Here is a 26,243-nt window from a genome sequence, read left to right as displayed (position 1 = left end):
CGTGGTCTCAGACATTTCCACAGATGAGCCCCTCCTGTCCCCACCGGGACAAACATCCTGTCCGACCCGTCTCTCACCATCTTCATCCTTTCAGTAAAATCCCCCTCTCCCTCCCTCACCCCGGGGAGCCGGCATCAAACCGACGGGCCGAGCGGTCTCCTCCTACCTCTCAGTGATACATCAGACTCCGGCCGCAGGAGACGCTTCACAAACTCCCCAACTTCCCTCGGAGGGAAATAGAAATCAGAAAGCGGACATTTACATTGAGATTTGTTCCGCTCTGTCCAGACTCCGGCACCGCAGCGAGAGGAACGCCCTGTCGGCTTGTCCGCTTCCGCTATTGGGTGTAACCAGTGATTGACATTCCTGCGCACCAATGGAAAAAGCGAAGCTCTTGAAGCTTTGTTTTTCAGCGGTGGGGGAGGGGATGGTCACGTGATTGGTAGCTCAGCCGTTAAACAGATAAAGCTCGAGCTCTCCAGCGCGCGGGTGACGTAAACACCGCGCACGCGAGGGCAGGTCCCGGTGTGGGGACCTATGTGTGACGTCAGTCGTGTGGATTCACCTATGTGACGTCACCCGTGGGAGAGCGCTCCCATTTGAAAACACCTGAATGGACGTTTCTGATGATTTCAGTGGGACAACAACATTAATCACGGGTTTCATCAATGAATCCAGTGTTGTCTGATGTAAAGTTCCCTGTTATGTGTCCGGCTGTGCCGTGTTGATGGTGGAGTGGGCAGCGTGGTGTTTGTCTCGATTCGGGTCACACCACCAGAATTGCCAGCGGGGTCCACACACAGTGTATTAGTCAACAGAAAATCTCTCGTCCCTGCAGTCTTTGTCTCCTGGTAAACTCAACACCCTGACAATGTGGACCATAGACACCCCTTCCTCTTTAAAGTCAGTCATTCATTCAGACAGCTGATCGCTGAGAGGAATTATATTTATTGGTCATTAAATTTCGCCCAGATTCGTTTGGACGGATTTGATGTGGAGTTCGGGGTGTCACAGTGAAAGGGCCGGATGGCCGAACTCTCTCCGTTGTCCAAACATCCTTCCAGGTGAGGCGACACTTCACCTGTGAATCTTCCGGGGTCGCCTATTGTGTCCGCTGCTCCCGATGCGGCCGCCTCTACACTGGTGACACCAGCTCCTCCGCAGTTGTGCGGGGTAGGGTTGTTTTTTTGGGGGGCGGATCGATGTTATTGTTCCCTTTTGTGCGGGAGGGGTGGGTTTCGAGGGTCGATGATCGGGATGCCGTTCTTTTTGATGCGGGGGGTGGGATGGGAGTTTGATTTTTCTCTCTGAACGACTTTCATGCTTTTTTTGTTTTGTGGTTCTCTGGAGAAAAAAAAACGCAAGAGTTGTTTATGGATACTTGCTTTGATAATAAACTGACCTTTGAACTATCCGCTCCGAGCGGGACTTCCCTGTGTCCAAACATTTTCATTCGACACGTCGAATGACACCTGATTCCACGTGCCAACCCATCCCCTCCTCCTGTGCCAAGTTAAGGCCACCCTCTAGGTCCAGGATCTGCACCTTATATTCCGTCTGGGTAGCGCCCCCCCCCCCCATAACCTGATGGCATGAATATCGATTTCTCTTTCCGGTGAACAAATCTCCCTCCCTCCCACTCCCTCTCTTCCTCTCTGACTTTACACGACTGTCGACCCTTTTCGATAGATGCTGCCGGGACTGCTGAGTTCCGCCAGCATTTTGTTTGTGTTGCTCTGGATTTCCTGCATCTGCAGACTTTAAAGAGCAACCACAAAGAAATCTGCAGATGCTGGAAATTCAAACAACACACACAAAATGCTGGCGGAACTCAGCAGTCCCGGCAGCATCTATCGAAAAGGGTCGACAGTCCTGTAATGTCAGAGAGGAAGAGACATTCGGCCCGAAATGTCGACAGTGCTTCTCCTTATAGATGCTGTCTGGCCTGCTGTGTCCCACCAGCATTTTGTGTGTATTATCTGCAGACTTTGCCGCGTTTGTGATTTGCCTCTCCGTTGTCCCTCACGCCTCCGATCACAGGAGGCGCTGCAGTGACCGCTGGCCACTAGTGGCGATGTGCAGACCTTCGGCCGCTGGTGTCGCTGTACGGACCTCCGGCCGCTGGTGTCGCTGTACGGACCTCCGGCCACTGGCGACGATGTGCAGACCTCCGGCCGCTGGTGTCGCTGTACGGACCTCCGGCCGCTGGTGTCGCTGTACGGACCTCCGGCCACTGGCGACGATGTGCAGACCTCCGGCCACCGGTGGTGCTGCGGAAAAACCTCCTGTTAAACGCATGCGCAGTGCCGACTGCGGCTGTTGGGGGTTTCTTCGACTGGAGTGGGGTCTGATCTCGGCGGATTTCTGTAAATTGGGGGCCGGTTGCATTGGGAAAGGGCCGGGCCCGAGCTCTGCCGGACGGCTGGAGCAGTGGTACAATGCCAATCTTTTAGCTGCCGGAGCTGTACGAGCGGTGATTGATAAGTTAGTGGCCTATGTTAGAATGGCTAAAGTTATACAGCTCACGGTACATGCACTTGCAGTTCAACTCTTTGAGTGATTATGCAGAAAGTTTGAAGTTAGTAACTTTTGCGGTATTTCTGTTTCAGATAATGGAAAATTGCTAGGTTTTCTAAAATCGACTCCTTCCACCTTAGGCCACGAATCTATCAATCGCCCCTTGTCTGTCACACCCAGTTGTGTACCTGCTCATTTCATGTACTGGGCAACTTCCTTGACTCCTTGCCCCATTCATGTGATGAGCACGTACACAAATTGGGCTTTTTATAATGTCAAACACTAAACAAACATGAAAGAAATATATATGAATTCCAGAGCTCCACAGAAATACGGTGATAGTTAAGACATTAAGAAGATTATAGCCAATCACTGCATTTCAGTAAATGGTGGTACAATAAAACATATAACACTTAATTTAATAATATGACAAAGTATTGCACAGTTGCATTCACTAATAATCATATAATATATTTACCAAGCAAGTGGAGTAACGTTGTTTGCTTAGCAGCCATAGGGTTGTTAGTGAGGAAAAAATTACTTTTGTATTAGCGAATAATCCACAGACCACCACAGTCACAGCTCCAGGATTTCACCAAAAACGATCTTATCTTAATGTTATTAGTGGCATTCCCCCCCCCATCCACCAACCCCTATCCCCAACCCCCGCTTCCATAAAATTCCCTCTATTTAATATGCAGCCGCTGTTAAATTCCCCGCTTGTTTTGATTTTTTTTTTACAGAGGTGCTGGGGTGGTGCTCCGGTGAGCTCCAGCAGCACTGCACCCCTGTTTAGATCCAAGTAACATGGACCCGGGGATCAAGCTGCCCGGGTTTACGAGGTGTTGAGCGAGTATTTCTGGTCTGGGATCAAGTGTTTTTTTTTCTGGAGTTCCTTTGGAAGCAGTGCTGCTAATCTTAGGAGAGAATGAGTTTATATTCCATCCCTCTCAAGGGGAGGCTGTGAGTAAATGGGCTGTTCTGTGTTTGAACAAGTAGAAATAGACCTGGGGGGTTCAGTGTTTGAACTGTGTTTGGAAATTCCTCCTCGCTGTCACCTGTCTGTCAGACAGTGGAAATCAAACAGAAACTCAAGTTGCTGGAGATCTGCACTAAAAATGAAAAATTCTGAATCCATTCTGACAAAAGATTGTGAACCTGAATCGTCAAATTTTTTGTTCTCTCCACAGCAGTTCCTTACCTGTTGAGCGACTCTGATGATTCCGGTTTCTTTTTATTCCATTCACTCTGGAGTGGTTTAAATTTCCTGATTTTCTGTTATACTTGGGAATGTGTTCAGTGCAGTTGTTGGTAACAAGGTTCACATGAATAATCTCAGGAATGATCGGCTTTATGTATGAGGAGCATTTGATGGTTATGGACCTGTGCTCAATGGAGTTCAGACGGGGGTGAAAGGGGAGGGGGTGGTTAAGTAAACCTACCGAATGCTGAAAAGCCTGGATACAGTGGACATGGAGAGGATGTTTCCATTAGATGGAGAGTCTGGGTTCTGAGAGCACAGTCTCAGAATAAAGACGCTTCCCTTTAAAACAGATGAGAAAAATTTCTTCGGCCAAAAGATGGCTTATCAGTGGAATTTGTTGCCACAGAGGTTGGTTGAGGCTGCCATTTGGGTATGTTTATGACAGAGATTAATATACTCATGATTGCTAAGTAGCTTCAGGGTTGCAGCAGGAAGGCAGGAATATGGTGTTGGAATAAATCTCAGCCATGGTTGAGTGGTGGAGCAGACTCGATGGATCGAATCACCTAATTATGTTCCTACATCTTATATCTGACCATGACTGAACGATGACTCCTTCCTATCCCATATCAGGTTTTGTGATGTGTCAGGGACAATTACAGATTTGTTCACTGAGATCGTTATATTTGTCTTCACTGTTTAGATTTCAGTGAGCAGAAATATTTTGTTCTCCTTTGTATTGTTAACGTGCTTCATTATCTCTCATGTTAAAGTTATACCTGCAGTGAGAGATTTATTGGAAGAAAAGCCCACAACTGGAAGAAAACCACGACTGAAGATGAGGGAACAGCAGCAAGTGAACCAGCCCGAGGACTGAGAGCACCGACTGGAGAGAAACCCTTCTGACTCAGGGTTTCCAGTGATTCAGTCAGGAGAAAGTTTGGTGAGTCTCATTTACTCAGACACTGGTCCTTTAGACATTACATGCCGTATATTCCGGAGTATAAGCCGACCCCCATTTTCAAGGTTAAAAAAGGGACTTTTTCATGTTACCTTTGTATAAGCCGACCCCTTTTATAAAGGTTTTTGATTTAACCAGAAACAATCACAAGATCTCACATGCCTGTACTCAGCTTTGCCGGATCCGGAACCTGAAAATTTTGTGAACCTGCTAAGAAAACAGGCTTACACATTGAAGAGCATTATAAGCAAATTCTTAATAAATAAATCAGGGAGGAAAGTTTTGGATTAGGTCTCCAATGGTGAAGAAGCCTCTGAAATATTACCCCCGCAAAACCATTTATCACCCATCGTAATCTCGTTAAAACAACACGGGGTGGCGGGATCAGTACGTGTACTCAGTATTGAGATTGCGACCACCATGTACAAAAGATTAAAACGAATGCGATGTGATGCTGGCTTCAAGCTGAAGGTTGTTGATTTTGCTAAAGGAACAAATAATTCTGCAGCGGCTAAGAAGTTTAGTGTAAACGAGAGAGTGTGAGAGAGCGGAGAAAGGCAGAGGACACGCTGAGGGAAATGCCAAAGAAGAAATGTGCAAACCGTGGGAAGACATGCCAGTGGCCAGAACTGGAAGAAAAAGTTTTAGAGTGAGTGAATCACCAGCGATCATCCGGATACATTGTTACTAGAGAAATGATTTAAGTTCAAGCATTGAAATGGGCCGAAAACACCGTGAGGTCAGTGAAAATTTCAAAGCTACGCGAAGTTGGTGCACCCGATTTATGAATAGATGTGATCTTGTGTTGAGACAGAAAACAAAGATTGCTCAGAAAATTCCCGCGGGGTGTTGTTTATGTTCAAGAATGCTGCTGGATGGACGAAGCGGGTTGCTTGACGTGGGTTAAAGAGGCGTGGCATAGACATCCTGAAGATTTTGGGAAGGAAAAGTCGCTACTTGTCTGGGACGTGTTCAAAGCGCAGTTGTCGGGTGAGACAAAAGCAGCACTGAAAGCTGAAAACACGGACATTGAAGTCATCCCCGGTGGTTTGATCTCCGTGCTCCAGCCACTAGATGTGATATTAAACAAACCAAAGAATTAATGCGTTGAGAGTGGAACGAATTTGACTCAAAAACAACCAATAAATACAACCTGTCTTCCCTGTATTCATTTTTCCAAAGTTGGCACCCTCTGTATCTGCCGACCCCCTAATTTTAGGACCAAAATTTGGGGCCAAATTCTCGGCTTCTACACTGGAATTTATGGTATCTGTACAAAATGAAGTAGGGAATAGTTGAGGTGAGAATGAATGTATCAGTTAAGTCTGTCAGACCCAGTCGCAATAATGTACTGTCAGTGTCCCAGCTCTTTAAACTCACACACATTCCCTCAGTGTTTGCTGATTTGAAGAGCTTGCATCTTCTGAAGTAGCTTTTGGTCGGTTCTGAGTGTGGAGAGGGAAAGAGGGGTGTTTATATTTACTATCCTGCAAAAGGAGGTAGTTGTTTGCAATTACTTGCTGCAAACTCACTCCCCGTACCCCGTACATTCTCAACCAGATTATTGACATCGATGACAAGTAGCAATGGGTGTCACCCTGGGGAGCTCCACGCGGCACGGGCCTTGACTCCAATAAACAGCCTCCCATCATCACCAACACCCACAAAATGCTGGTGGAACACAGCAGGCCAGGCAGCATCTATAAGGAGAAACACTGTCGACCTCTGGTGCTTCCCCCCTCCCCCTTTCTTTCTCCCGAGGCCTCCCGTCCCATGATCCTTTCCCTTCTCCAGCTCTGTATCACTTTCGCCAATCACCTTTCCAGCTTTTAGCTTTATCCCACCCCCTCCGGTCTACTCCTATCATTTCGCATTTCCCCCTCCCCCCGCTACTTTCAAATCTCTTAGTATCTTTCCTTTCAGTTAGTCCTGACGAAGGGTCTCAGCCCAAAATGTCGACAGTGCTTCACCTTAGAGATGCTGCCTGGCCTGCTGTGTTCCACCAGCATTTTGTGTGTGTTGTTTGAATTTCCAGCATCTGCAGATTTCCTCATGTTTGCTCCCATCATCACTATCTGCTTCCTACCATTGAGCTGTTCCCAGACTCTGGGCTCTGTGACAAACACAATGGTAGCAGCAGGATTAGACAGTGATTAATATAAAGAGAGATTTGTTGCTTCCTGAAAGCTGTCTGATGCAATGGACCAGATCCGCCCTTGCTCACAACTAAATCTGCCCTAGGACTCATCCGCCCGGGTCGCACTGTGTCTGATAACCCACATCCCCAACCTCCCTCCACCCCATCGGTAACCCCACAACATTCCCACCATTTACCCCACACCCGTACATGTAGACAGATCCTCGTCACCGACATCCACTCTCACAGCTTGGGGAACCAGAACTAACTGATCCTACATTCCCGGCCCAGACTATGCAGCCGTTTGGCTCGGACCCAGCCCTTTCCCACTGCAACTGCCCTTCGATTTACACAAACCCGAGATCAGCTCCTTCCTCATCGCCGCCCAACCAGGCTCAGAGCTCGTTAAGAAGCCTCATGTGTGGCACTTTGTCAAAGGTCTGAAATTCCACGTACACAATATCTACCAATTCTCCTTTGTCCACCCTGCTTATTATTTCAATCATAATTAAAGCAATCCACCAAATTTATCAGGCAATCCTTCATTGCCTATTCCAGTGGGGGTGATCCTGAGGCTGAGCCAGGATCCTCAAGTGTGGCACAAGGTCGGCCAAGTAGCAACAACCACTCCAACCCTCATCCCCCCTCGAGAACCCGTCTGGTAGGGTGTGGTTCCATGCCGCTGCCCTGTTCTTTCTCCCGGCGGCCAGGGGTAGGCCCTATTTCCCCAAACTCAATAAGTTCCATTTAGTGGTCCAGGGGTATCATAAGTTTGACTCTTGGTACAGTTACTACTTCCCACTTGATAGGGTGCACTCTCATTCTGGTTACACCAACAAGTAGTACTGGCCACTGCTGGAGATGTAACTCTTATCCCCGGCCATAGCTTGGAGGGGTCTTGTGGAGGAGATCTACGTCTCCAACCCTCAAAGCAACACCATCCCCAGTCTCACCTTCTAGACCTGGATATGGTGCAATTGACAATGCTACCATTACGGCTATCAGAAAACACCATAACTGAATTTACTGCGCTAGTATTCAGGGGCACCAGTGACATGGGGATCGTAGTCTGACCATGTTGGGGAATTTCATCACATACCCAACATGCTCCCCGCTCCACGTGCTTAGCCTTGGTGTGGCAGAGGGACAGTAAACTGTTAAACTGGGGGCCTCCCAAGACAGGGACAGGTTCCCTTAGGGTCATTAAAATCAGCATTAACCAGTACATTATTCAGTCCTTATCAGTTCTGCCAGTAACGTGTTTACAGTCCGTTCGATGTATCCGCCGGACCTGCCCTTCCACCATCACTACAAGAGGTGTTGTCAGTAGCACTTGGTACAGTCCTCTCCACCTCGGTCCCAACTTCTTACCATCCCAGTTCCTGAGCAGGACAAAATCTCCAGTCTTGATGGTGGAGTGGTGACCTTTAGTTTGGGTTTTGTCCTCTCGATAGGCCTGTCATACCTGTGAATGCAAGCCTTGGAGAGTTTTAGTTAATTTTCCCATCTCCTCCCCCAAGGTGTGCATATCCAATGTTGCAGGTAAGCTCTGAGGGAGGAGCGGCAAACAAGGTCGGGATCCCCATGGGGTTCTCATGGGCTTCCCGTAGATAATTTCTGCAGGTGACAGCCCTGTCTTACTTGATGGCGTGATTCTCATATGGAATAGGACTAAGGGTAAAACCTTCAACCAGGTCAATCCATTTTCTTGTCTAAGTTTTGCCAACTTATCTTTCAACTGGCTCCTTCCACTATGTCGCTGCATTCAGATGATGGGTGCAGTGGAACTGCTGTTTTATAGCAAGTTCTTTACAGATTTCCTCATTTATTTTGGCCCATTGTCCTAGCTGATCATTTCTGGAAGTCCATAGTGAGGAGTTATTTATTTTAGCAATATTTTCACAGCAGTCATAGTGGTGGTATTAGTTGTAGGAACAGCTTCAATCCATCTGCTAAATCCATCTACTATCACTGAGCAATACCTATAACAATGTACTCTAGGTAATTCTATAAACTCAAGTTGCAAACAAGAAAAAGGTCCACCAGGCAAGGGGGTATTTCCAGAACCACAAGGCATCCCCTTTCCAGCATTTGTTTTTTTTTACAATTTAAGCATGCTTTGGCTCATTTTTCAGCTGCTTTCTGGAAATCAAGGTTGTAATAATGTGTTAACCATTCCTTCCTTGCCCAAGTGTGTACAATTATGTACATAATCTATCAAAATTGGTAAGAACACGGAGGGAACACAGACCTTTCACGCAGGGGTCACCCATAAATCGGTCTGAGGTTCGAGGTGGCAACCCATTTGGGACCATAGTTTGTGCTCTCCTTCAGGGGTGTTCGTCCTCCAGTTAGTTACATATTTCACCGATGTCTGGCATATCCATCGTTAGATTTTGTCTAATTGCTCGCTGGGTTCCCGAGGGGACTAAACGTGTGGTATTCAAGGCTGTCTGTTTGGCAGCAGCATCAGCCCCAGCATTACCTTTAAATATGTCATCACATTCCCCAGTATGGGCAGCACATTTAATAATAGTCAAAACTCGAGGTAGCTGTAGAGCGGTGAGTAAGTTGTCTACAAAGGTGGCATTACTAATGGGGTGGCCAGAGGAAGTCAGGAATCCCCAAAGCCCCGTAGTCAGTTCATAACTGGAGTCCGTGTAAAAGTCCGCACTTTAGTCTGTTGCTAGGATACAGGCAGGAGTCAGAGCAAACAGCTCAGCCTTCTGGGCAGAGACAGCTGATTCAAAAGAGGCCTGCTCAATTACACTGGCATGCAAAAGCTTGGGCACCCCGGTTAAAGTTTCTGTTACTGTGAATAGTTAAACGAGTAAAAGTTGAACTGATTTCCAAAAGGCATAAGTTAAAGATGACACATTTCTTTAATATTTTAAACAAGAAAACTTTTTTATTTCCATCTTTTACAGTTTCAAAATAACAAAAAAGGAAAAGGGCCTGAAGCAAAAGTTTGGGCACCCTGCATGGTCAGTACTTAGTAACACCCCCTTTGGCAAGTATCACAGCTTGTAAATGCTTTTTGTAGCCAGCTAAGAGTCTTTCAATTCTTGTTTGGGGGATTTTCGCCCATTCTTCCTTGCAAAAGGGTTCTAGTTCTGTGGATTCTTGAGCTGTCTTGCATGCACTGATCTTCTGAGGTCTATCCACAGATTCTCGATGATGTTTAGGTCGGGGGACTGTGAGGGCCATGGCAAAACCTTTTGCTTGCACCTCATGAGGTAGTCCATTGTGGATTTTGAGGTGTGTTTAGGGTCATTATCTTGTTGTAGAAGCCATCCTCTTTTCATGTTCAGCTTTTTTACAGACAGTGTGATGTTTGCTCACAGAATTTGCTAGTATTTAATTTAATTCATTATTTCCTCTACCAGTAATTGTTCCCCGTGTGACTGGCTGTAACACAAGCCAAAAGCATGATCGATCCACCCCCGTGCTTAACAGTTGGAGAGGGGTTCTTCTCATGAAATTCTGCACCCTTTTTTCTCCAAACAATCCTTTGCTCATTGCAGTCAAAAGGCTCTATTTTAACTTCATCGGTCCACACGACTTGTTTCCAAAATGCATCAGACTTGTTTAGATGTTCCTTTGAACCTTCTGAATAGAACTCTGGGCACCTTGGCTTTAACCCAGGGCAAACTGAAACAGTGATATGGGGAAGGACCAGTCCTGTCTGTTGCCAAAGCAAATCAGGAACTTCAGGCAGTAATGCGCTGCCCTCTTATCCTTTAATCTCTCCAATCACCATTACTGGGAACTTCTGTCCCTCAAGGGGGGCATAATACTGGCTTTCCTCAGTTGAGCACCCCGGAGGGTCATAGCACAGAGTCACATGAGGGTCGGCCGCTGGCAGAAGGGGTTCAAACACAGTGGAGTCCAGATTAAGTGCCCACTGGGGGGGTGTCAGCAACTGGGGAAGATGTCGGTTGTTCACTAGTCCCAGGGTGACACCCTTGTCCACACAGAGAATCTCGACTTCCAACGGACAGAGCAAGTCTCTCCCTGCTAGATTACACCCCGACTGGTGGTGACTGTAAATGAAACTTCACACTGGTTCCCCTGGAATTCCACCTGCTGTGGCTGAGTACGTGAATATGTACGTACCCTGCCTTTGAACCCAGACAGAGTGATTGTCTGATAGCTGTTTTCCCTTTTCCGATACCATTTCCTGATCGAGAGTGGTTGTGGTTGTCCCCATATAAATCAGAAATGGAACCGGAATTCGAGCAACTTGCAATATTACATTGGGCTCTTCCTGAGGGGTGGTACTCTTGGTTGGAAGCATACTTGTTTGTCAATTTCTAAATGGGCTGTTGTCCCCACCTGTCCCTTGGTATGTTTTTGTTCCCATTTCTGATCCCCACATATAGCCCTCTCGTGTCCTCCTTCCTGCTGAACAGATTCATCTTTAATAATAGTTCCCTTCGGGGTTGATCGGGATTTGACAGTTGGGTCAAAGCTCGTCACATTCCATTTCGGTCCTTGTCAGGCCAATCCATATTAATTGTTTTAATCATGTTGGCTAACTTAATTGGTAAGCATTGGAGCCGTTAGGGGTTAAACTGGGGGGATGGATTCCCATCTTTAAATGCTTGGTCTCCTGTGAAAGTGCCGTAGCAGGACATAAATCGCTCCCGATAGTCTGGTCCCGATTCCGCAGGCTTCGGTTTGCATTTAAGTACTTCAGTGATGTTTACAGGTTGCTGGAGAGCCCTTTCCAAGGCTTGGATAATCTGGTCTGTCTGTTCATTCTCATTATGGTTTCCCGTCTGTAACTCCTGATAGGTTTGGTATCTCAATTCTGCCTTCCATTTCCACCCCTCATCAGCTGAGAGAATCATGCAGCAGAGACCGAATAAATCTTGCCAGGTCGTCATCACGGTCACTGTCCCCAAACAGGGTCAGTGTGCCAGACATGTGTTCAGGATCCATTGTTTCCCTATCAGTTCGAACGTCAGACTGACATTCCAGCCCTGCTGTCCTATCTACGCCGGCCTTGGTTTGCTTACGTTGTTCTCCCTGCTCTCGTTTTCGGCGCCAATCCACCCTTTCACGCTAAAAGCCTCTCCCAACCTTTGACTTTCCTTCTGCGGCACATACCTCTATCCCTTTGTCACATGCATTATTCCTCCAACTTGCTAATAATGTACCATTCCACTTTATATTTGGCTTTTCCTTCCTTTCCCTTTTCAGTAATTTCCACTTCTTTCCACAGTTCTTTCTCCATATCAAATTTACTGCTTGTTCTCATGAGGTAATATCCCAGGCTCCCCCCAGTGGCCATATTGGGTGCCCGGTCAGTCTCCGCAGTCCCCAGAGTGGTCCACCCACTTACTCAGCCCGTCTGCTTGGCACTCCCTATATTGGGATCCTGTTGGTGACGCCAAATGTTAAAGTTGAATCTGAATAAAACACGAGAGACCAGCTTCTTATCGTCACCACGGTTTATTGTGCATTCTCCTGTAGGAGTTTGAGACCCAGTTGTCAAAGGGAAGGCACGTAAGCACTGCCACCATCTGACAAGTGGACTGACTCTGTCAGGTTACAGCTGTGTATTTATACATGAACCCAGACATTTATACATAGTAACCCCAGACAGTACTATTGCAAGATGTTATTTGAACTGGTATGCCCACCGTCTGTTGGTGTAAAACTTAATTACTTAGATAAGAGAGTTCACTGAATCAAGGTCTTAATTACAGATGTATGTACTGTCCCGTCCTTATCAGTTATTCCCTTTGCAAAGCCCTGACTCAATTACAGACAGATGTTCATTCCTGTCCTTATGAGCAAGTCCTCCTCCCTTTACTCAAACGAGGGTACAATGTATAATGTTATCAGCTCTCAGTGTGTAATGAGCCTGTCTTAGTTAACCGCTGAAGATACAGTTTACATCAGTTCAGAAATTCCTATTCAGTCCCAATTATTCTTTTAGCCAGAGGTTACAGAGGTTCAAAATGATTTTTTTATATATCCTCAGTTCCTCAGGAGTGTTCAGGGGAAATATTTATACCAATATAGAAACTGGTGTTACCTGTGTCTTTTGTGGTGATGCAAAAGTTGCTGGAGAATTTACAAGTGGGAAGAAGTGGAGTGATATTTGGAAATCTGACATTTTAAAGTGCAATTTAGCAAGAAAACCACATATGGACAACGTGCAAAAGCTCTGGTGACAAAATCTTTCATTACCCGTTACAAGCCTGCTACATAGGTTGTGTGAGGGTACAGATGAACTCGATCGAACTCAGAGGAGAGTAAAGTTCTTATGGATAATGCTTTGCTAGCTCTTAAGATGAATACCTCTCTATATAAAATTCACTGTGCACATGTCACTCGGAAAAATGCACAGTACGAGATTTATGTGCACACTGGTCATTACAAATTGGAGGGGACATTGGTGGGAAGATGGGGAGACCTCCAGTGTCCCTGATGCCCTCACCTACAAGATGTACATCCAGCTGCAGCTTGTAACCCTGTAATTTAAGGAGTTGGAACTTGAAATGGATGAATTCCGGATCATCCAGGAGTTGGAGGGGGTGATAGATATGACATGCAAAGAGGTAAGTTACACCCAAGGTGCAGGACTCAGGAAACTGGATGAGATTCAGGAACAGGAATGAGGTTAAACAGCCACTGCGGAGTACTCTTGTGACCATTCCCCACAACAACAGGTGAACCACTTTAGAAACTGCTGGGGGGATTACCTGGCAGAGGAAAGTCAAAGGGGTGATAGGGGATTCGTTAGTTAGGGGAACAGAACAAGAGGGGATGAATATCCTTGTGGTAAGGCTTGCTAATGCTAGTGTGAGGGGAAGGGTGATGTGGTTAAAATAAGTTGTAGGGGGATCGGGAGCCAGAATGACAGAACAGATAGTGGAGAGGGTGAATTGAATTGAATTGATTTTTTTACATACATCCTTCATGTACATGAGAAGTAGAAATGTTTTTGTTACATCTCCGTCTAAATGTGGAATATATAGTAATTTATAATAGTTCATACACGGGACAGTGAATATAACATAGAAATCAATGAATCAGTCTGATGGACTGGTGGAAGATGATGTCCCAGAGCCTGTTGGTCCCTTTGCTGTGGTACAGTTTCCTGGACCTAGCAGCAGGAACAGTTTGTGGTTGTGGTGAATAGAGTGTCCAATATCCTTCGGGCCCTTTTTACGCACCTGTCTCGGCAAATGTCCTGAATAGTGGAAAGTTCACTTCTACAGAGTCAGCAATCAAATGGTTAAGCATGGTGCGATGAATGTGCTGAGCTGTGTATATCATAATGCAGGAAGCATCGTAGAAAAGCCAGATAAGCTGAGGACAGGGAATTATGATGTTGTAGCCATTACTGGGAGTTGGTTGCACCCAACAGTCTGAGGGATTTAGAGGAACAAATTTGTAGACAGATCGCAGACCATGCCAAGAAACAAAGTTTGATTCAGTTGGTGATTTTAAGTTTCCATATATTGACTGGGACTCCTGTACTGTAAAAGGACTAGATGGGGTAGAGTTTGTCAAATGTGCCCTTAATCAGTGCATAGATTTCCCGATGTAGAAGTGTGCAATAAGCTGTTAGGAAATGATCCAGGGCTGGTGACAGAAATTAGTGATCATAATGCCATGAGATTCAAAGTAAATATGGAAAAAGAGAGGTCTGGACCCACGGGTTGAGATTCTCAATTGGAGAAAGGTCAGTTTTGATGGTATCAGAAAGGATCTGTCAAGTGTGGTTTGGGACAGGCTGTTTTCTGGCAGAGGAGTACTTGTAAGTGGGAGGCCTTCAGAAGTGAAATTTTGAGGGTGTAGAGTTTGTATGTGCCTGTCAAAATAAAAGTTGAAAGATTACTGGTGCAGGGAACCTTGGTTTTCAGGAGATATTGAGGCCCCGGATATTTTGTTCCTGTAAATGCCTCAGACTGTTGGGTGCTGCCAAGACTCATTAACGACTGACTCATTAATCATCATTCCACATCCTGAACTCATCTGACTTTTTTTAAGTCGTCTTCTGTTGGTTTCTAAACGCTTCCCAATAGTTTTTGCTCTTTTATTTGCCCTCTCTTTGGCTTCTATGTTGGCTTTGGCTTCATATTTCAGCCATGGTTGTGTCCTCCTGCCTTTTCAATGCTTCCACTTCTTTGGGATGTATCGATAACTCAGCTCCCGAATTGCTCACAGAAACTCCAGCCATTGCTGCTCCGTTGTCACTCCTACCTTTCCCCGTCCAAACAAGTTTGTCCAGCTTCTCTGTCACAGAAACCTGGAGAAGTTCAGTACAGAAACAGGCTACTTGGCCCATCTAGTCAATGCTGAAAAAGCATTTAAGCTGTCTAATGCAACTACCTGCACTGGGACCATCACCCTCCATACCCCTACCATCCAGGCTCCCATCCAGACTTATAAATGGTGAAACCGAGCTCATATTCATCACTCGTGCTGACACCTCATTCCACAGTCTCACAACCATTTCAGTGAAGAGCTTTTCTACACGCTCCCGTTAAATTTTCACCTTCGCCACTTACCCATGATCCTCTGGTTATCATCGCATCCAACCTCAGTGGAAAATGCTGCTTGCATTTACCCTATCTGCACCTTAATAATTTTGTATACTTCTAACAAAACCTCAAAGCAATGTATGATTCCCTTGTTTATGTTTAGAGCATATTTTAGGTGAAAAGATGATGAGAGGCTTTGATTGTGTGGATAGCCGGAGGCTTTTTACCAGGTCCAACATGGCTAAAATGAGGCTCATAGTTTTAAGGTGCTTGGAAATAGAGGGGATGTCGGGTATTTTTTTACACAGAGAGTGGTGGGTGCGTGGAATGCACTGCCGGCTATTTGTGTGAGAATATTTCAGTTACTGTGGGGCCAGGCACCCATGTAGCTCAGTGGGAACAGGGAATAATACCAATGGAGAGAGTCAAACTGAGCCAGGTAACAAATTGGAGATGACAGATATGCCCCATTCTTATAGAGACAGGAAGTGCATCAGAGAATTTGATGGTTATTCCAGATACCAGCACTGTGCCCAGTTAGAAGATGATTTCTCTCTCCAACTTGGGTTGAACTTCACTGTAACAGTGTGATGCCAGATCACACCTTAGCAAATCAAGTGATCTCATCTGAAATGTTGTCCTTCCCCCACTGATGGATTTTGTAAATCTTTTTCCAGGTTAAAAATGACGAGGAATTTGTCTACAGGAATCTCAAACAGATTACACCAGTTTTGCTGTCTCTGTCCAGATATTTAAGAAGTGCAGCAAGGGATTCACTCAATCATCCTTCCTGCTCAGACTGTGGAGAGGGATTCACTCGATCATATGACCAACTGGCATGCCCGTTATTTTACACAGGGGACAGATCATTCACCTGCTCAGACAGTGGGAATTGATTCACTCGGTCATTTCAACTGAATGTACATCAGCAAATTCACACTGGGACAAGGCCATTCACCTGTTCTGTGTGTGAGAACGGATCCAGTGGTCTTCCCACCTGTGGACACACCAGTCAGTTCACACTGGGCAGAAGTAGGTCATGTGCTGAATTTGTGGGGAAAGCTTCATTCGGTCATCTGACATAATGGCTCACCAGCGAGTTCACACCGGGGAGCGTCTGTTCACCTGCTCAGACTGTGGGAAGGGATCGACTTGCTCATCTAACCTGAAGGTACATCAGCGAGTTCACACTGGCGAGAGGCCTTTCACCTGCTAAGACTGCGGGAAGGGATTCACACAGTCCTCCTCCCTCGTGGCACACCAGGGAGTTCACACTGGTGAGCGGCCGTTCACCTGCTCGGACTGCGGGAAGGGATTCACTTGCTCATCTAACCTGAAGGTACATCAGCGAGTTCACACTGGAGAGAGGCCGTTCACCTGCTCAGACTGTGGGAAGGGATTCACTCGGTCAGCCGACCTAATGGCTCACCATCGAGTTCACACTGGGGAGAGGCCATTCACCTGCTCAGACTGTGGAAAAGGATTCACTCGGTCATCCACCCTAATGGCTCACCAGCGAGTTCACACCGGGGAGCGTCTGTTCACCTGCTCAGACTGTGGGAAGGGATTCAATTGCTCATCTAACCTGAAGGTACATCAGCGAGTTCACACTGGTGAGAGGCCTTTCACCTGCTCAGACTGTGGGAGGAGATTCACTCGATCATCTGACCTAATAGCTCACCATCGAGTTCACACTGGAGAGAGGCCGTTCACCTGCTCAGACTGTGGGAAGGGATTCACTTGCTCATCTAACCTGAAGGTACATCAGCGAGTTCACACTGGGGAGAGGCCATTCACCTGCTCAGTGTGTGGGAAGGGATTCACTCAGTCATCTCAACTACAGAAACACCAGCGAGTTCACACTGGGTAGAGGTCATTTACCTGCTCAGACATTGGGAAGAGTTTCTCACAGCCATCTCCATCAAATGTGCATCATTGAGTTCACACTGGGGAGAGGCCGTTCACCTGCTGTGATTGTGGGAAGCGATTCACTCAGTCATCTCGGCTTATGTAACTCTCGCTTCGGCTAGCAGCTTAATATAGGGGGTGATAGCCCCACAGCCCGGCCAAACTTGAGAAATCTTGTTTGGGTGAATGCTGTGTGATGTGTCCCCTGTTACAAATCAGTTCCCCGAAATAACAAACAGTACACAGTATCCGATTAAACTATTGAGCTTTATAATACTTACTTTGAATACAGGGTTAGCAAAGTAAACAAAAAAAGAAGAAAAAGAGCCCACTGTCTCCATTTGCATCTTTTCATCTCCCCCAGCAAAAGACCACAAAAATCTCTCTTCCAGACTCACAAGAAAGAACATTTCTATCATCGGCACTCAAAAACCCGTATCTCTAGTCGTATTATAAACATTGCTGCTACAGAGAAACCATTACCTCAGCAGTGAAACATTGCAGAGAGGCCATTACATTAGCAGTCAAACCTTACGGCATGTTACACTTGTGACACACTGTTCACATTGAGGAGAAAGTTTCAATGAGCTGCATGCTGGATATTTGTCCGTCACCGTTGCTGAATGCAATTTTGAGAGTGACTGTCGGTGCTGAACTCTGCAATTATTGATGCGATTCACCACACCCAGTTCTGCACCCTGGTCACTGGTCATGGGAGGAGTTTCTTCTTTCACCTTTAATGGGACTGGTGTTTAATATTCTGGATCTGAGACAAATAAATCAGTTTATTTTAAACTCTGTCTCTGGTACTTAAGTGAATTTCTAACACACCTAGTGTACAGTAGAGAGTCAACTCTGGCCAGTTGGACCCTGCCAATGATTCTGTTCCATGACAGTCCTTTCAAATCCTCCCCTGTACGGCCAAAACGGCATGGTTTTCCTCTTCCCAGACAGATCTCTCGGAATTTTTTGGTGAAATGAGAAAGGTGGTGTGTGTTGTTTGTTTGGATTTTCAGATGGTTTTGAACAAGGTGCTGCACCTGAAGCTGCTTAACAAGACACCAGTTCATGGTATTTGATGTCTCTGTGCCTGTTCCCGCTGAAGTTTAGAATTATGGGCGGGGTGTGGAGTTGTGGGGGCGGGGTTCCCAAATACTGTAAAGCTGGGACAGAGAGGATATGGAGAGGATGTTTCCCATAATACGGAGCCCAGGTCCAGGGATACACCCTCAGACTACAGGGAAATCAATTCAGATGAGGAGGAAGTCTTACGATATCATGTTTATTCAGCATGACCGTGTCTGATCTATGCTTCTGTGCCCTTCCCCCTGTATCTCCAGCTCAAATGTACCCAGCCACCCGCCTACACTCAGATAGATAGACACTTCATTGATCCTAAAGGAATTTACATGGAAGATTTAGAATTTTAGAAAATTCCATATGTCTCCATTTAAAATGACTGGCCCTTTTCGATCCCTGTCAGTTTCTCTCTCACTGATCAACAGAGATATCAAAAGGCCCGTCCCTTTCCCTCGTATATCTCCACCGGCTCAATCCCTGGTTTCTATCCCAGTTTAACTCCTCATCTCTCTTCCCTCCCATATTCCCTCCAATCTCTCTCCTCCGTCATTCTCTCCCATGCCTCCTTCTGCCCCCTCACTCGATCCCTGTTTATTTCTCACCCACATCCATCTCCCTGCCATTCTCTCCCCTCACTGGTTGTCACCACCATCTCTCTCCCCTGTTTCTTGCCTCCACCACTTCCCTCTCATCTCTCCTCAGTCTGTCTCGCTAACACTCCTACTGTCTCTCGATTCTCTCTCCCTCTCTTTCAATACCACCACTCAGCCTGTTCTCTCTTCTCTCTCTCTCCCCCCACTCTCTATCTCTCCCTTTCCCACTTTCCCTTCTCTCCTTCTCCTTCTTCCTCTGTCTCTCTGTCTCTTTCTTTCCCTCCTCTGCTTCATCCAACTCCAAATGCCAGTAAGTTCCGCTGTCACTTGCACATTGAAAGGTGCTATTATGGAGTGAACATGGGCTGAGGATCCGGGTCGGTCTGTAAAGGTGGGGTGTGGTTTGTAGACAGAAAGTGGAGTAGAGAAGTGAGAGTGAGAGGAAGTTGGGGTGAGCAGAGTAAGAGAGGGAGGTGAGGAAGTGGGAGAGGTATTAATAAGATAAGAGTGGAGAGGAGGAAAGGGAGAGTGGGAGTAGATGGAGGAGAGAAGCAGAGAGGAATGTGTGCTGAGGATTGAGAGGAGGGTGAGGGGTAGGGAGAAAGGGACTGTCAGATCTGGTGAGCACACTATGGAGAGAGGAAGGAGCAAGATGTTGAGGGAGCTGCACACACTCAGTGTTGAGGGAGTTGCATTTCCTCTGTCCCACTCACAGTAACTCTTCTAAGGATGTATTTGCATCAACAAAAGCAGGATTCAACACGCTGTGAGTGTGTGCTATTCTGAACTGAAATGAAAGCTCAACCCAGAAAGATGAAGGAATTATCACAATGGAACAGTGATTCCCTCTGGGGGCAGTTACGTGTCCTAAGATGGCTTTAGGAGCAAATAGCACTCGCCGGGGGTGGGGGGCATTCGAGATTCCTGGCGGGGCAATAAGCTGCCTCTAACTTGCGGCATCGGACCTGATCGACCGTTAGTAGAGCAGGTACTTCCAAAAAGGATGTGGCACTGGAATAAAGGAAGAAGCATCGCACTGCAGGCCTTGAGCATTCGTCGTCACAACGGGTCTGACACTTGGCGATCTCGTCCGACCGAACCAACCTAACAGACGTCGTTGGGGATTAGCAACGAGGGTGCTCGGCATTTCGCCTTGACTTGCGGCACTAGGGCTGGGAAACACTGCTATAGAAGAAAGAGTTAGCCAATAGATCAGCATAATCGTCCATGGATGAGATCCCCACGATGTGAGCAAAGGAGGAAAGCGTCCAACGTCAGGCTCAAAGCTGGAGACCTCTTCCCAGAAACTGCGTGGTTCCTTGTGTCAATACAGGAACAGGCGGTTGACACAGAAATAACAAAAATGCACATTAAAAGAGTCACAAACTCAAGACGAAGTGTTGTGCCTCTCTCGGGCTCTGAAGCAGAATATGCCGTTTGATTGCTTGCACAGCGCCATCAAGTGGCAAGCAGCATTCACCAAAATCCTGCTTTAAGAGACGATCATGAAAGATACTATCAATGACAATCAATACAAACCTGATCCAGTTTTAGATTCGGAGTGAAACAATTGCATTACTACCGATCCGTTATCAGAGATAGGACGATACATGATCCCGTCCGGATATAATGTCACAGGATAAACATGCAAATTAGATTTACTGAATAGATACGGGCATTCCGACACACACAGCACGCTGAAATCAATGTGAAAAAACCTGAAATATCCCATGGCGTTGATAGCAGTGTGACGTCATTCACTAACGCTCATTTTGGAAGGGATTCAATTGGCCATCGCAGATACATCAACAGCTTCGCACCCGGAAGCGACCGTTCACCTGCTCCGTGTGTGCGAAGAGACTCATTCAGTTAACCCACCTTGTGATGCTCCGGTGAGTTCATAATAAATAGAGGCCACATTTCTGTCCGGAGTGAGCAAAGAGATTTACTCAATCATCCCAGCTACGGCAACACCAGCAACTTCACATCAGGGAGGAAGTTCTAATCAGCTCCGTGTTAAATGTTTAACCTTCACGGTGACTGAAGGCAGCTGCAGGATCATGAGGGACTGTTACTGTCAGATTCTGCAGTTCTTGCGGCTGCTCATCGCACCCAGGACTGAACCCTGGTCACTGAGCATTGGGGGAGTCTGTTCTGCTGATGTTAGGCTTAAACTAGACTGGTGTTTAATATTACGCTCACTCTCTACTACTCTCACAATGTACACTAGAGAGGCCACTCAATCCATCTGGTCCTAGCCCATATTTCTGTTCCATATCAGTATTTTAAAGTGTATCTCTGCCGTTTATCTCTCATACTCTCTGTTGCAAATAGTCACTATTCCGTGGGAGAAGAGATTTCCCTTGAATTTCATGGAATCATAGAAATCTGCAGCAAATTACAGGCCCTTCAGCCAACAATGTTGTGCCGACCATGTACCCTACTCCAGACAACTGCCGAGAATTGCCCTACCGCAGAGCCCTCTGATCTTCTAAGTTCCATGAACCTATCTAAGATTCTCTTAACAGACCCTATTGTATCTGCCTCTACCACTTCAAGCAACTTAAAATATTTTCACTCATTTCAAAGGACTGGGCCTCAGACAGCTGGGTTGCTGCAATGCATCTCTAAAGTCTGACAGCAGACTAGCGAGTGAATCTTCGATGGAGCAGAGTCAGAAACCAAAGAGTTGCCAGCACCAGTCAGGGCTTTGGGGCTCCAGAAAAAGATGGGGTCTGGAGGTTTTGAGCGGGTGGAGGGAAGAGGAATCAGACCAGCAGGATCTGGCTATGAATAAAAGATGAGAAACATTTGGAAATTGGTTAATTGAAAAACAAATTGGTTAATTTCTACAAAATATTGCAGGTAATCAGCAGACCAGGCAGCAAATGTGGAGAGGAATAAATGGACAGCATTTTAGCCGAGCCCCTTCAGTATGCCTAGACTGTGTACTCCTCTGCTTAGTTGCTGCCTGAACTACAGAGTTCCTTCAGCATTGTGTGTGTTTGTGTTCCTCTTTTTCCAGCAACTGCAGAAACATGCCCACTCTGGGTGATCAGAATGGTAATCTATACGGGAGACAAAGTAGATGGGGGAGGTTTTAAATAGTAGTTTTACATCCGTATTTACTCAGGAGATGGACACAGAGTCTGCAGAAGTGAGGCAAAGCAGCATCAACCTCATGGACCCTGTACAGATTACAGAGGTGGAGGTGTTTGCTGTCTTAAGGCAAATTGCCATGGATCAATCCCCAGGGCCTGAAAAGTTGTTCCCCGGGACCCTGTGGAAGACAAGTGCAGAAATTGTCGGAGCCCAAGCACAGATATTTAAATCATCCTTAGTGACAGGTGAGGTACTGGAGGATTGGAGGACAGCCAATGTTGTTCCGCTGTTCAAGAAAGCCTCTAAAATTAAACTAAGAAATTGTACATTGGTGAGCTTGTCATCAGTTGTGGGAAAGTTAATGGAACGTAAGTGCAGGAACTCGATATACAAGTTTTTGGATAGATGTGGACTGATTAAGGATAGATAGCATAGCTTTGTGCAGGGTAGGACATGTCTAACCAATCTTATAGAGTCTCACGAGGAAGTTATCAGGAAAGTGGATGAAGGCAAGGCTGCTGATGTTGTCTACATGGACTTTAGCAAGCCACTTGGCAAAGTCTCACATTGGAGGTTGGTCAAGAAGTTTCAGACATTCAGCATTCAAGATGAGATAGTAAATTGGATGAGACACTGTCTTTGGGAGAAGCCAGAGTGTGGTAGCAGATGGTTGCCTATCTGAATGGAGGCCTGTGACTAGTGGTGTGGCACAGGGATCAGTACTGGATCTGTTGTTGTTTGTCATCTATATCAGTAATCTGGATGATAGTATGGTTAGCTGGATCAGCAAATATGTGGATCACACCAAGTCTGGGAGTTTAGCGGACTGTGAGCAGACTATCATGGCTTGCAGTGCCAACTGGACCAGCTGGAAAGATGGTTTGAGAAATGGAAAATGGAACTTAATGCAGACAAGTGTGAGGTGTTGCACTTTGGCAGGACCTATTAGGGTAGGTCTTACACAGTGATTGGTCGGGAACTGAGAAGTGTTGTAGAGGAAAGGAATCTGGGAATACCGGTCTATATTTCACTGAAAGTGGTGTCACAGTTCAAAAGGTATAGAGAGAAAGATTTTGGCCCACTGGCCTTCATGAACTAAAGTACTATCAACAATAGATGGATGTTATGTTGACGTTGGTGAGGCCTAATTTGGAATATTTTGTGCAGTTTTGGTCACCAACCTACAGGAAAGATGTAAAAGAGGTTGAAAGAGTTCAGAGAAAATTTACAAGGATGTTGTCAGGTCTGGAGGGCTTGGGTTAGAAGGAAACATTGAACTGGACTGGACTTTATTCCTTGGAAAGTAGAAGAGTGAGGGGAGATCTGATGGAGGTATTCCACAGTTTTGAGGGTCATAGATGGGGTAAATGCAAGCCGGATTTTTCCACTGAGATGGGGTGGGACCACAACCAGACGCCATGGATTAAGGGCGAAAGGTGAACTGTTAAGTGGATCAAGAGGGAAAACTTGTTCACTGAGATGGTCATCCAGGTGTGGAATGAGCAGCCAGCACAAGTGGTGCATGCGAGCACGATTACAATGTGTTAGAGGTTGATATAGGTACCTGGATGGTAGGGGTATGGGAGTGGAAAGCATAAATAGCTTGGCACTAACGAGATGGGCCAATGTGTCTGAATCTTTCTATGACTGTGACAAGAATCTTAAACAATACTAATATTCACTCTAATTTCTTTTAACAGCTGTGCAGACCAACCATACACCTGAGCAGGAGATATTTACGTGGCGTTAAAACTGTGGTACTTTAAGTTAACAGTACATAAAATAAAATCCCAGCTGCACATCAACAAAGGGTATTTGCATGAGAGTGTTTCAGTTACTGTGGGGCCAGGCTCCCATGCAGCTCAGTGGGAACAGGGAATAACACCAATGGAGAGAGTCAAACTGAGCCAATTCACAGATTGGAGAAGGTAGAAATGTCCCATTCTTATAGAGACTGGAAGAGTATCAGAGAATTTGATGGTCATTCCAGACACCAACCATGTGCCCAGTTACAAGATGATTTCTTTCTGCAACTTGGGTTGAACCTCACTGTAACAGTGTGATGTCAGATCACACCTTGGTAACTAATGTGATCTCATCTGAAATGTTGTCCTTCACCCACTGATGGATTTTGTAAATCTATTTACAGGTTAAAAATGACAAGGAAATTGCCTATGGGAATTCAAAGCAGTCTTGCTGTCTCTGTCCAGATATTTAAGAATTGGAGCAAGGGATTCCCTCAATCATCCTTCCTGCTCAGACTGTGGGAAGGGATTCACTCTATCATCTGACCGATTGGCATGCCCGTTATTTTACACAGGTAACATTCAGCTGTTCAGACTGGGAATGGAATCACTCGTTCATCTCAACTAAAGGTACGTCAGCAAGTTCACACTGGGACAAGGCTATTCACCTGTTCTGTGTGTGAGAAGGGATTCAGACGATCATTCCAGCTGTGGACACACCAGTCAGTTCACATTGAGCAGAGGCTGGTCATCTGTTGAAATTGTGGGGAAGGATTCACTAGGCCATATCTGACCGAATGGCACACCAGCGAGTTCACACTGGGGAGCGGCCGTTCACCTGCTCAGACTGCGGGAAGGGATTCACATGCTCATCTAAACTGAAGGAACATCAGCGAGTTCACACTGGAGAGAGGCCGTTCACCTGCTCAGACTGTGGGAAGGGATTCACTCAGTCATCCTCCCTATTGGCACACCAGTCAGTTCACACTGGGGAGTGGCCGTTCACCTGCTCAGTGTGTGGGAAAGGATTCACTCGATCATCCTCCCTATTGGCACACCAGTCAGTTCACACTGGAGTATGGCCATTCATTTGCTCAGACTGTGGGAAGGGATTCACTCGGTCATGTGATCTGCTGGCACACCAGCGAGTTCACACTGGGGAAAGGCCGTTCACCTGCTGTGAATGTGGGAGGGGATTCGCTCGGTCATCTGATCTACTGATACACCAGCGAGTTCACACTGGGGAGAGGCCGTTCACCTGCTGTGAATGTGGGAAAGGATTTGCTCGGTCATCTGATCTGCTGGCACACCAGTCAGTTCACACTGGGGAGAGACCATTCACATGCTCAGTCTGTGGGAAGGGATTCCATCGATCATCCGACCTTCATAGACACCAGCGATTTCACACTGGGGAGAAGTCGTTCACCTGCTCAGACTGTGGGAAAGGATTCACTTTATTATTTCACCTACGGAGGCACCAGTCAGTTCATGCAAGGGAGAGGCTTTTCACCTGCTCAGTCTGTGGGAAGACTTTCTCTCAGTCGTCCACCCTACAGATTCACCAACGAGTTCACACTGGGGAGAGGCTGTTCACCTGCTCAGACTGTGGGAAGGGATTCACTCGGTCATCTCATCTACTGAGACACCAGCAAGTTCACACTGGGGAGAGGCCGTTCATCTGCTGTGAGTTTGGGAAGTGATTCATTCAGTCAGCTTATCTACTCAGACAGCAGCAAGTTCACACTGGGTAGAGGCCAATCAGGCTTTGGGAAAAGATTCTCTCAGTAATCTCCACCAAATGTGCATCATTGAGTTCACACTGTGGAGAGGCCGTTCACCTGCTGTGAATGTGGGAAGGGATTCACACAGTAATCTATCCTTGTGACACACTACCGGGTTCACACTGGGGAGAAAGTTTCAATAAGCTTCATGCTGGATATTTGTCCATCACCGTTGCAGAATGTAATTTCGAGAGTGACTGTCGGTGCTGAACTCTGCAATTATTGCTGCTGCTCACCACACCCAGTTCTGCACCCTGGTCACTGGACTTGGGGGGAGTTTCTTCTGCTGCACATTCACCTTTAATGGGACTGGAGCTTAATCTTCTGCATCTGAGACAAATAAATCAGCTCTATTTTAAACTTGGTTTCCGGTACTTAGTGAATTTATAACACACCTTGTGTACAGTAGAGACTCAACTCAGGTCTGCTGGACCCTGCCAGAGATCCTGCTCCAGACAGTCCTTTTACATCCTACCCTGTTGTTCATCTCTCTCTCTCTCTCCCTGTGGTGATGGGTTCCAAACAGTCACCACTCTAGGTGAAGAGGTTTCCGTTTTATTTTCTGCAGACTGAAGAAGTTGAGCTGACTGCAGTTCTGCTTGACATGTTCTTCACCCCTCAAATCTCTGTGCTGATAGAGAATGACATTGGTAGTTAACCTCCTTATTCAGGGCACATTCCACATTATGGGTCATTTTCCCTGCTTCTACA

At 46.4% G+C, this 26,243-nt stretch overlaps 2 protein-coding genes across 2 annotated transcripts in view; both read left to right on the top strand.

The window, feature by feature from the left end:
• The window catches only part of LOC140722235 (uncharacterized), a 121,471-nt gene that overhangs the window by 53,661 nt on the left and 41,567 nt on the right, over positions 1-26,243 (top strand). Inside the window, 1 exon segment of the mRNA XM_073037022.1 lies at positions 7,681-7,691. Coding sequence (XP_072893123.1) covers positions 7,681-7,691 — 11 coding nt within the window.
• LOC140722268 (uncharacterized) lies at positions 709-26,117 on the top strand. The gene is made up of 4 exons (XM_073037070.1): positions 709-1,064; positions 4,495-4,664; positions 9,747-9,803; positions 23,707-26,117. The coding sequence occupies exon 4, from the start codon at positions 24,549-24,551 to the stop codon at positions 25,449-25,451; it is 903 nt and encodes a 300-aa protein (XP_072893171.1). The 5' UTR covers positions 709-1,064; positions 4,495-4,664; positions 9,747-9,803; positions 23,707-24,548; the 3' UTR covers positions 25,452-26,117.

This window comes from Hemitrygon akajei, unplaced genomic scaffold (genome assembly GCF_048418815.1).
Source record: "Hemitrygon akajei unplaced genomic scaffold, sHemAka1.3 Scf000073, whole genome shotgun sequence".
Lineage (NCBI taxonomy): Eukaryota > Metazoa > Chordata > Chondrichthyes > Myliobatiformes > Dasyatidae > Hemitrygon > Hemitrygon akajei.
Note: the sequence above shows the minus strand (reverse complement) of the source record. Positions and strands in the feature narration are given on the sequence as shown.

What these genes read in the sequence shown, in the direction of transcription:
- LOC140722268 (XM_073037070.1), top strand. Translation starts at nt 24,549, where the DNA reads ATGGCACACCAGCGAGTTCACACTGGGGAGCGGCCGTTCACCTGCTCA.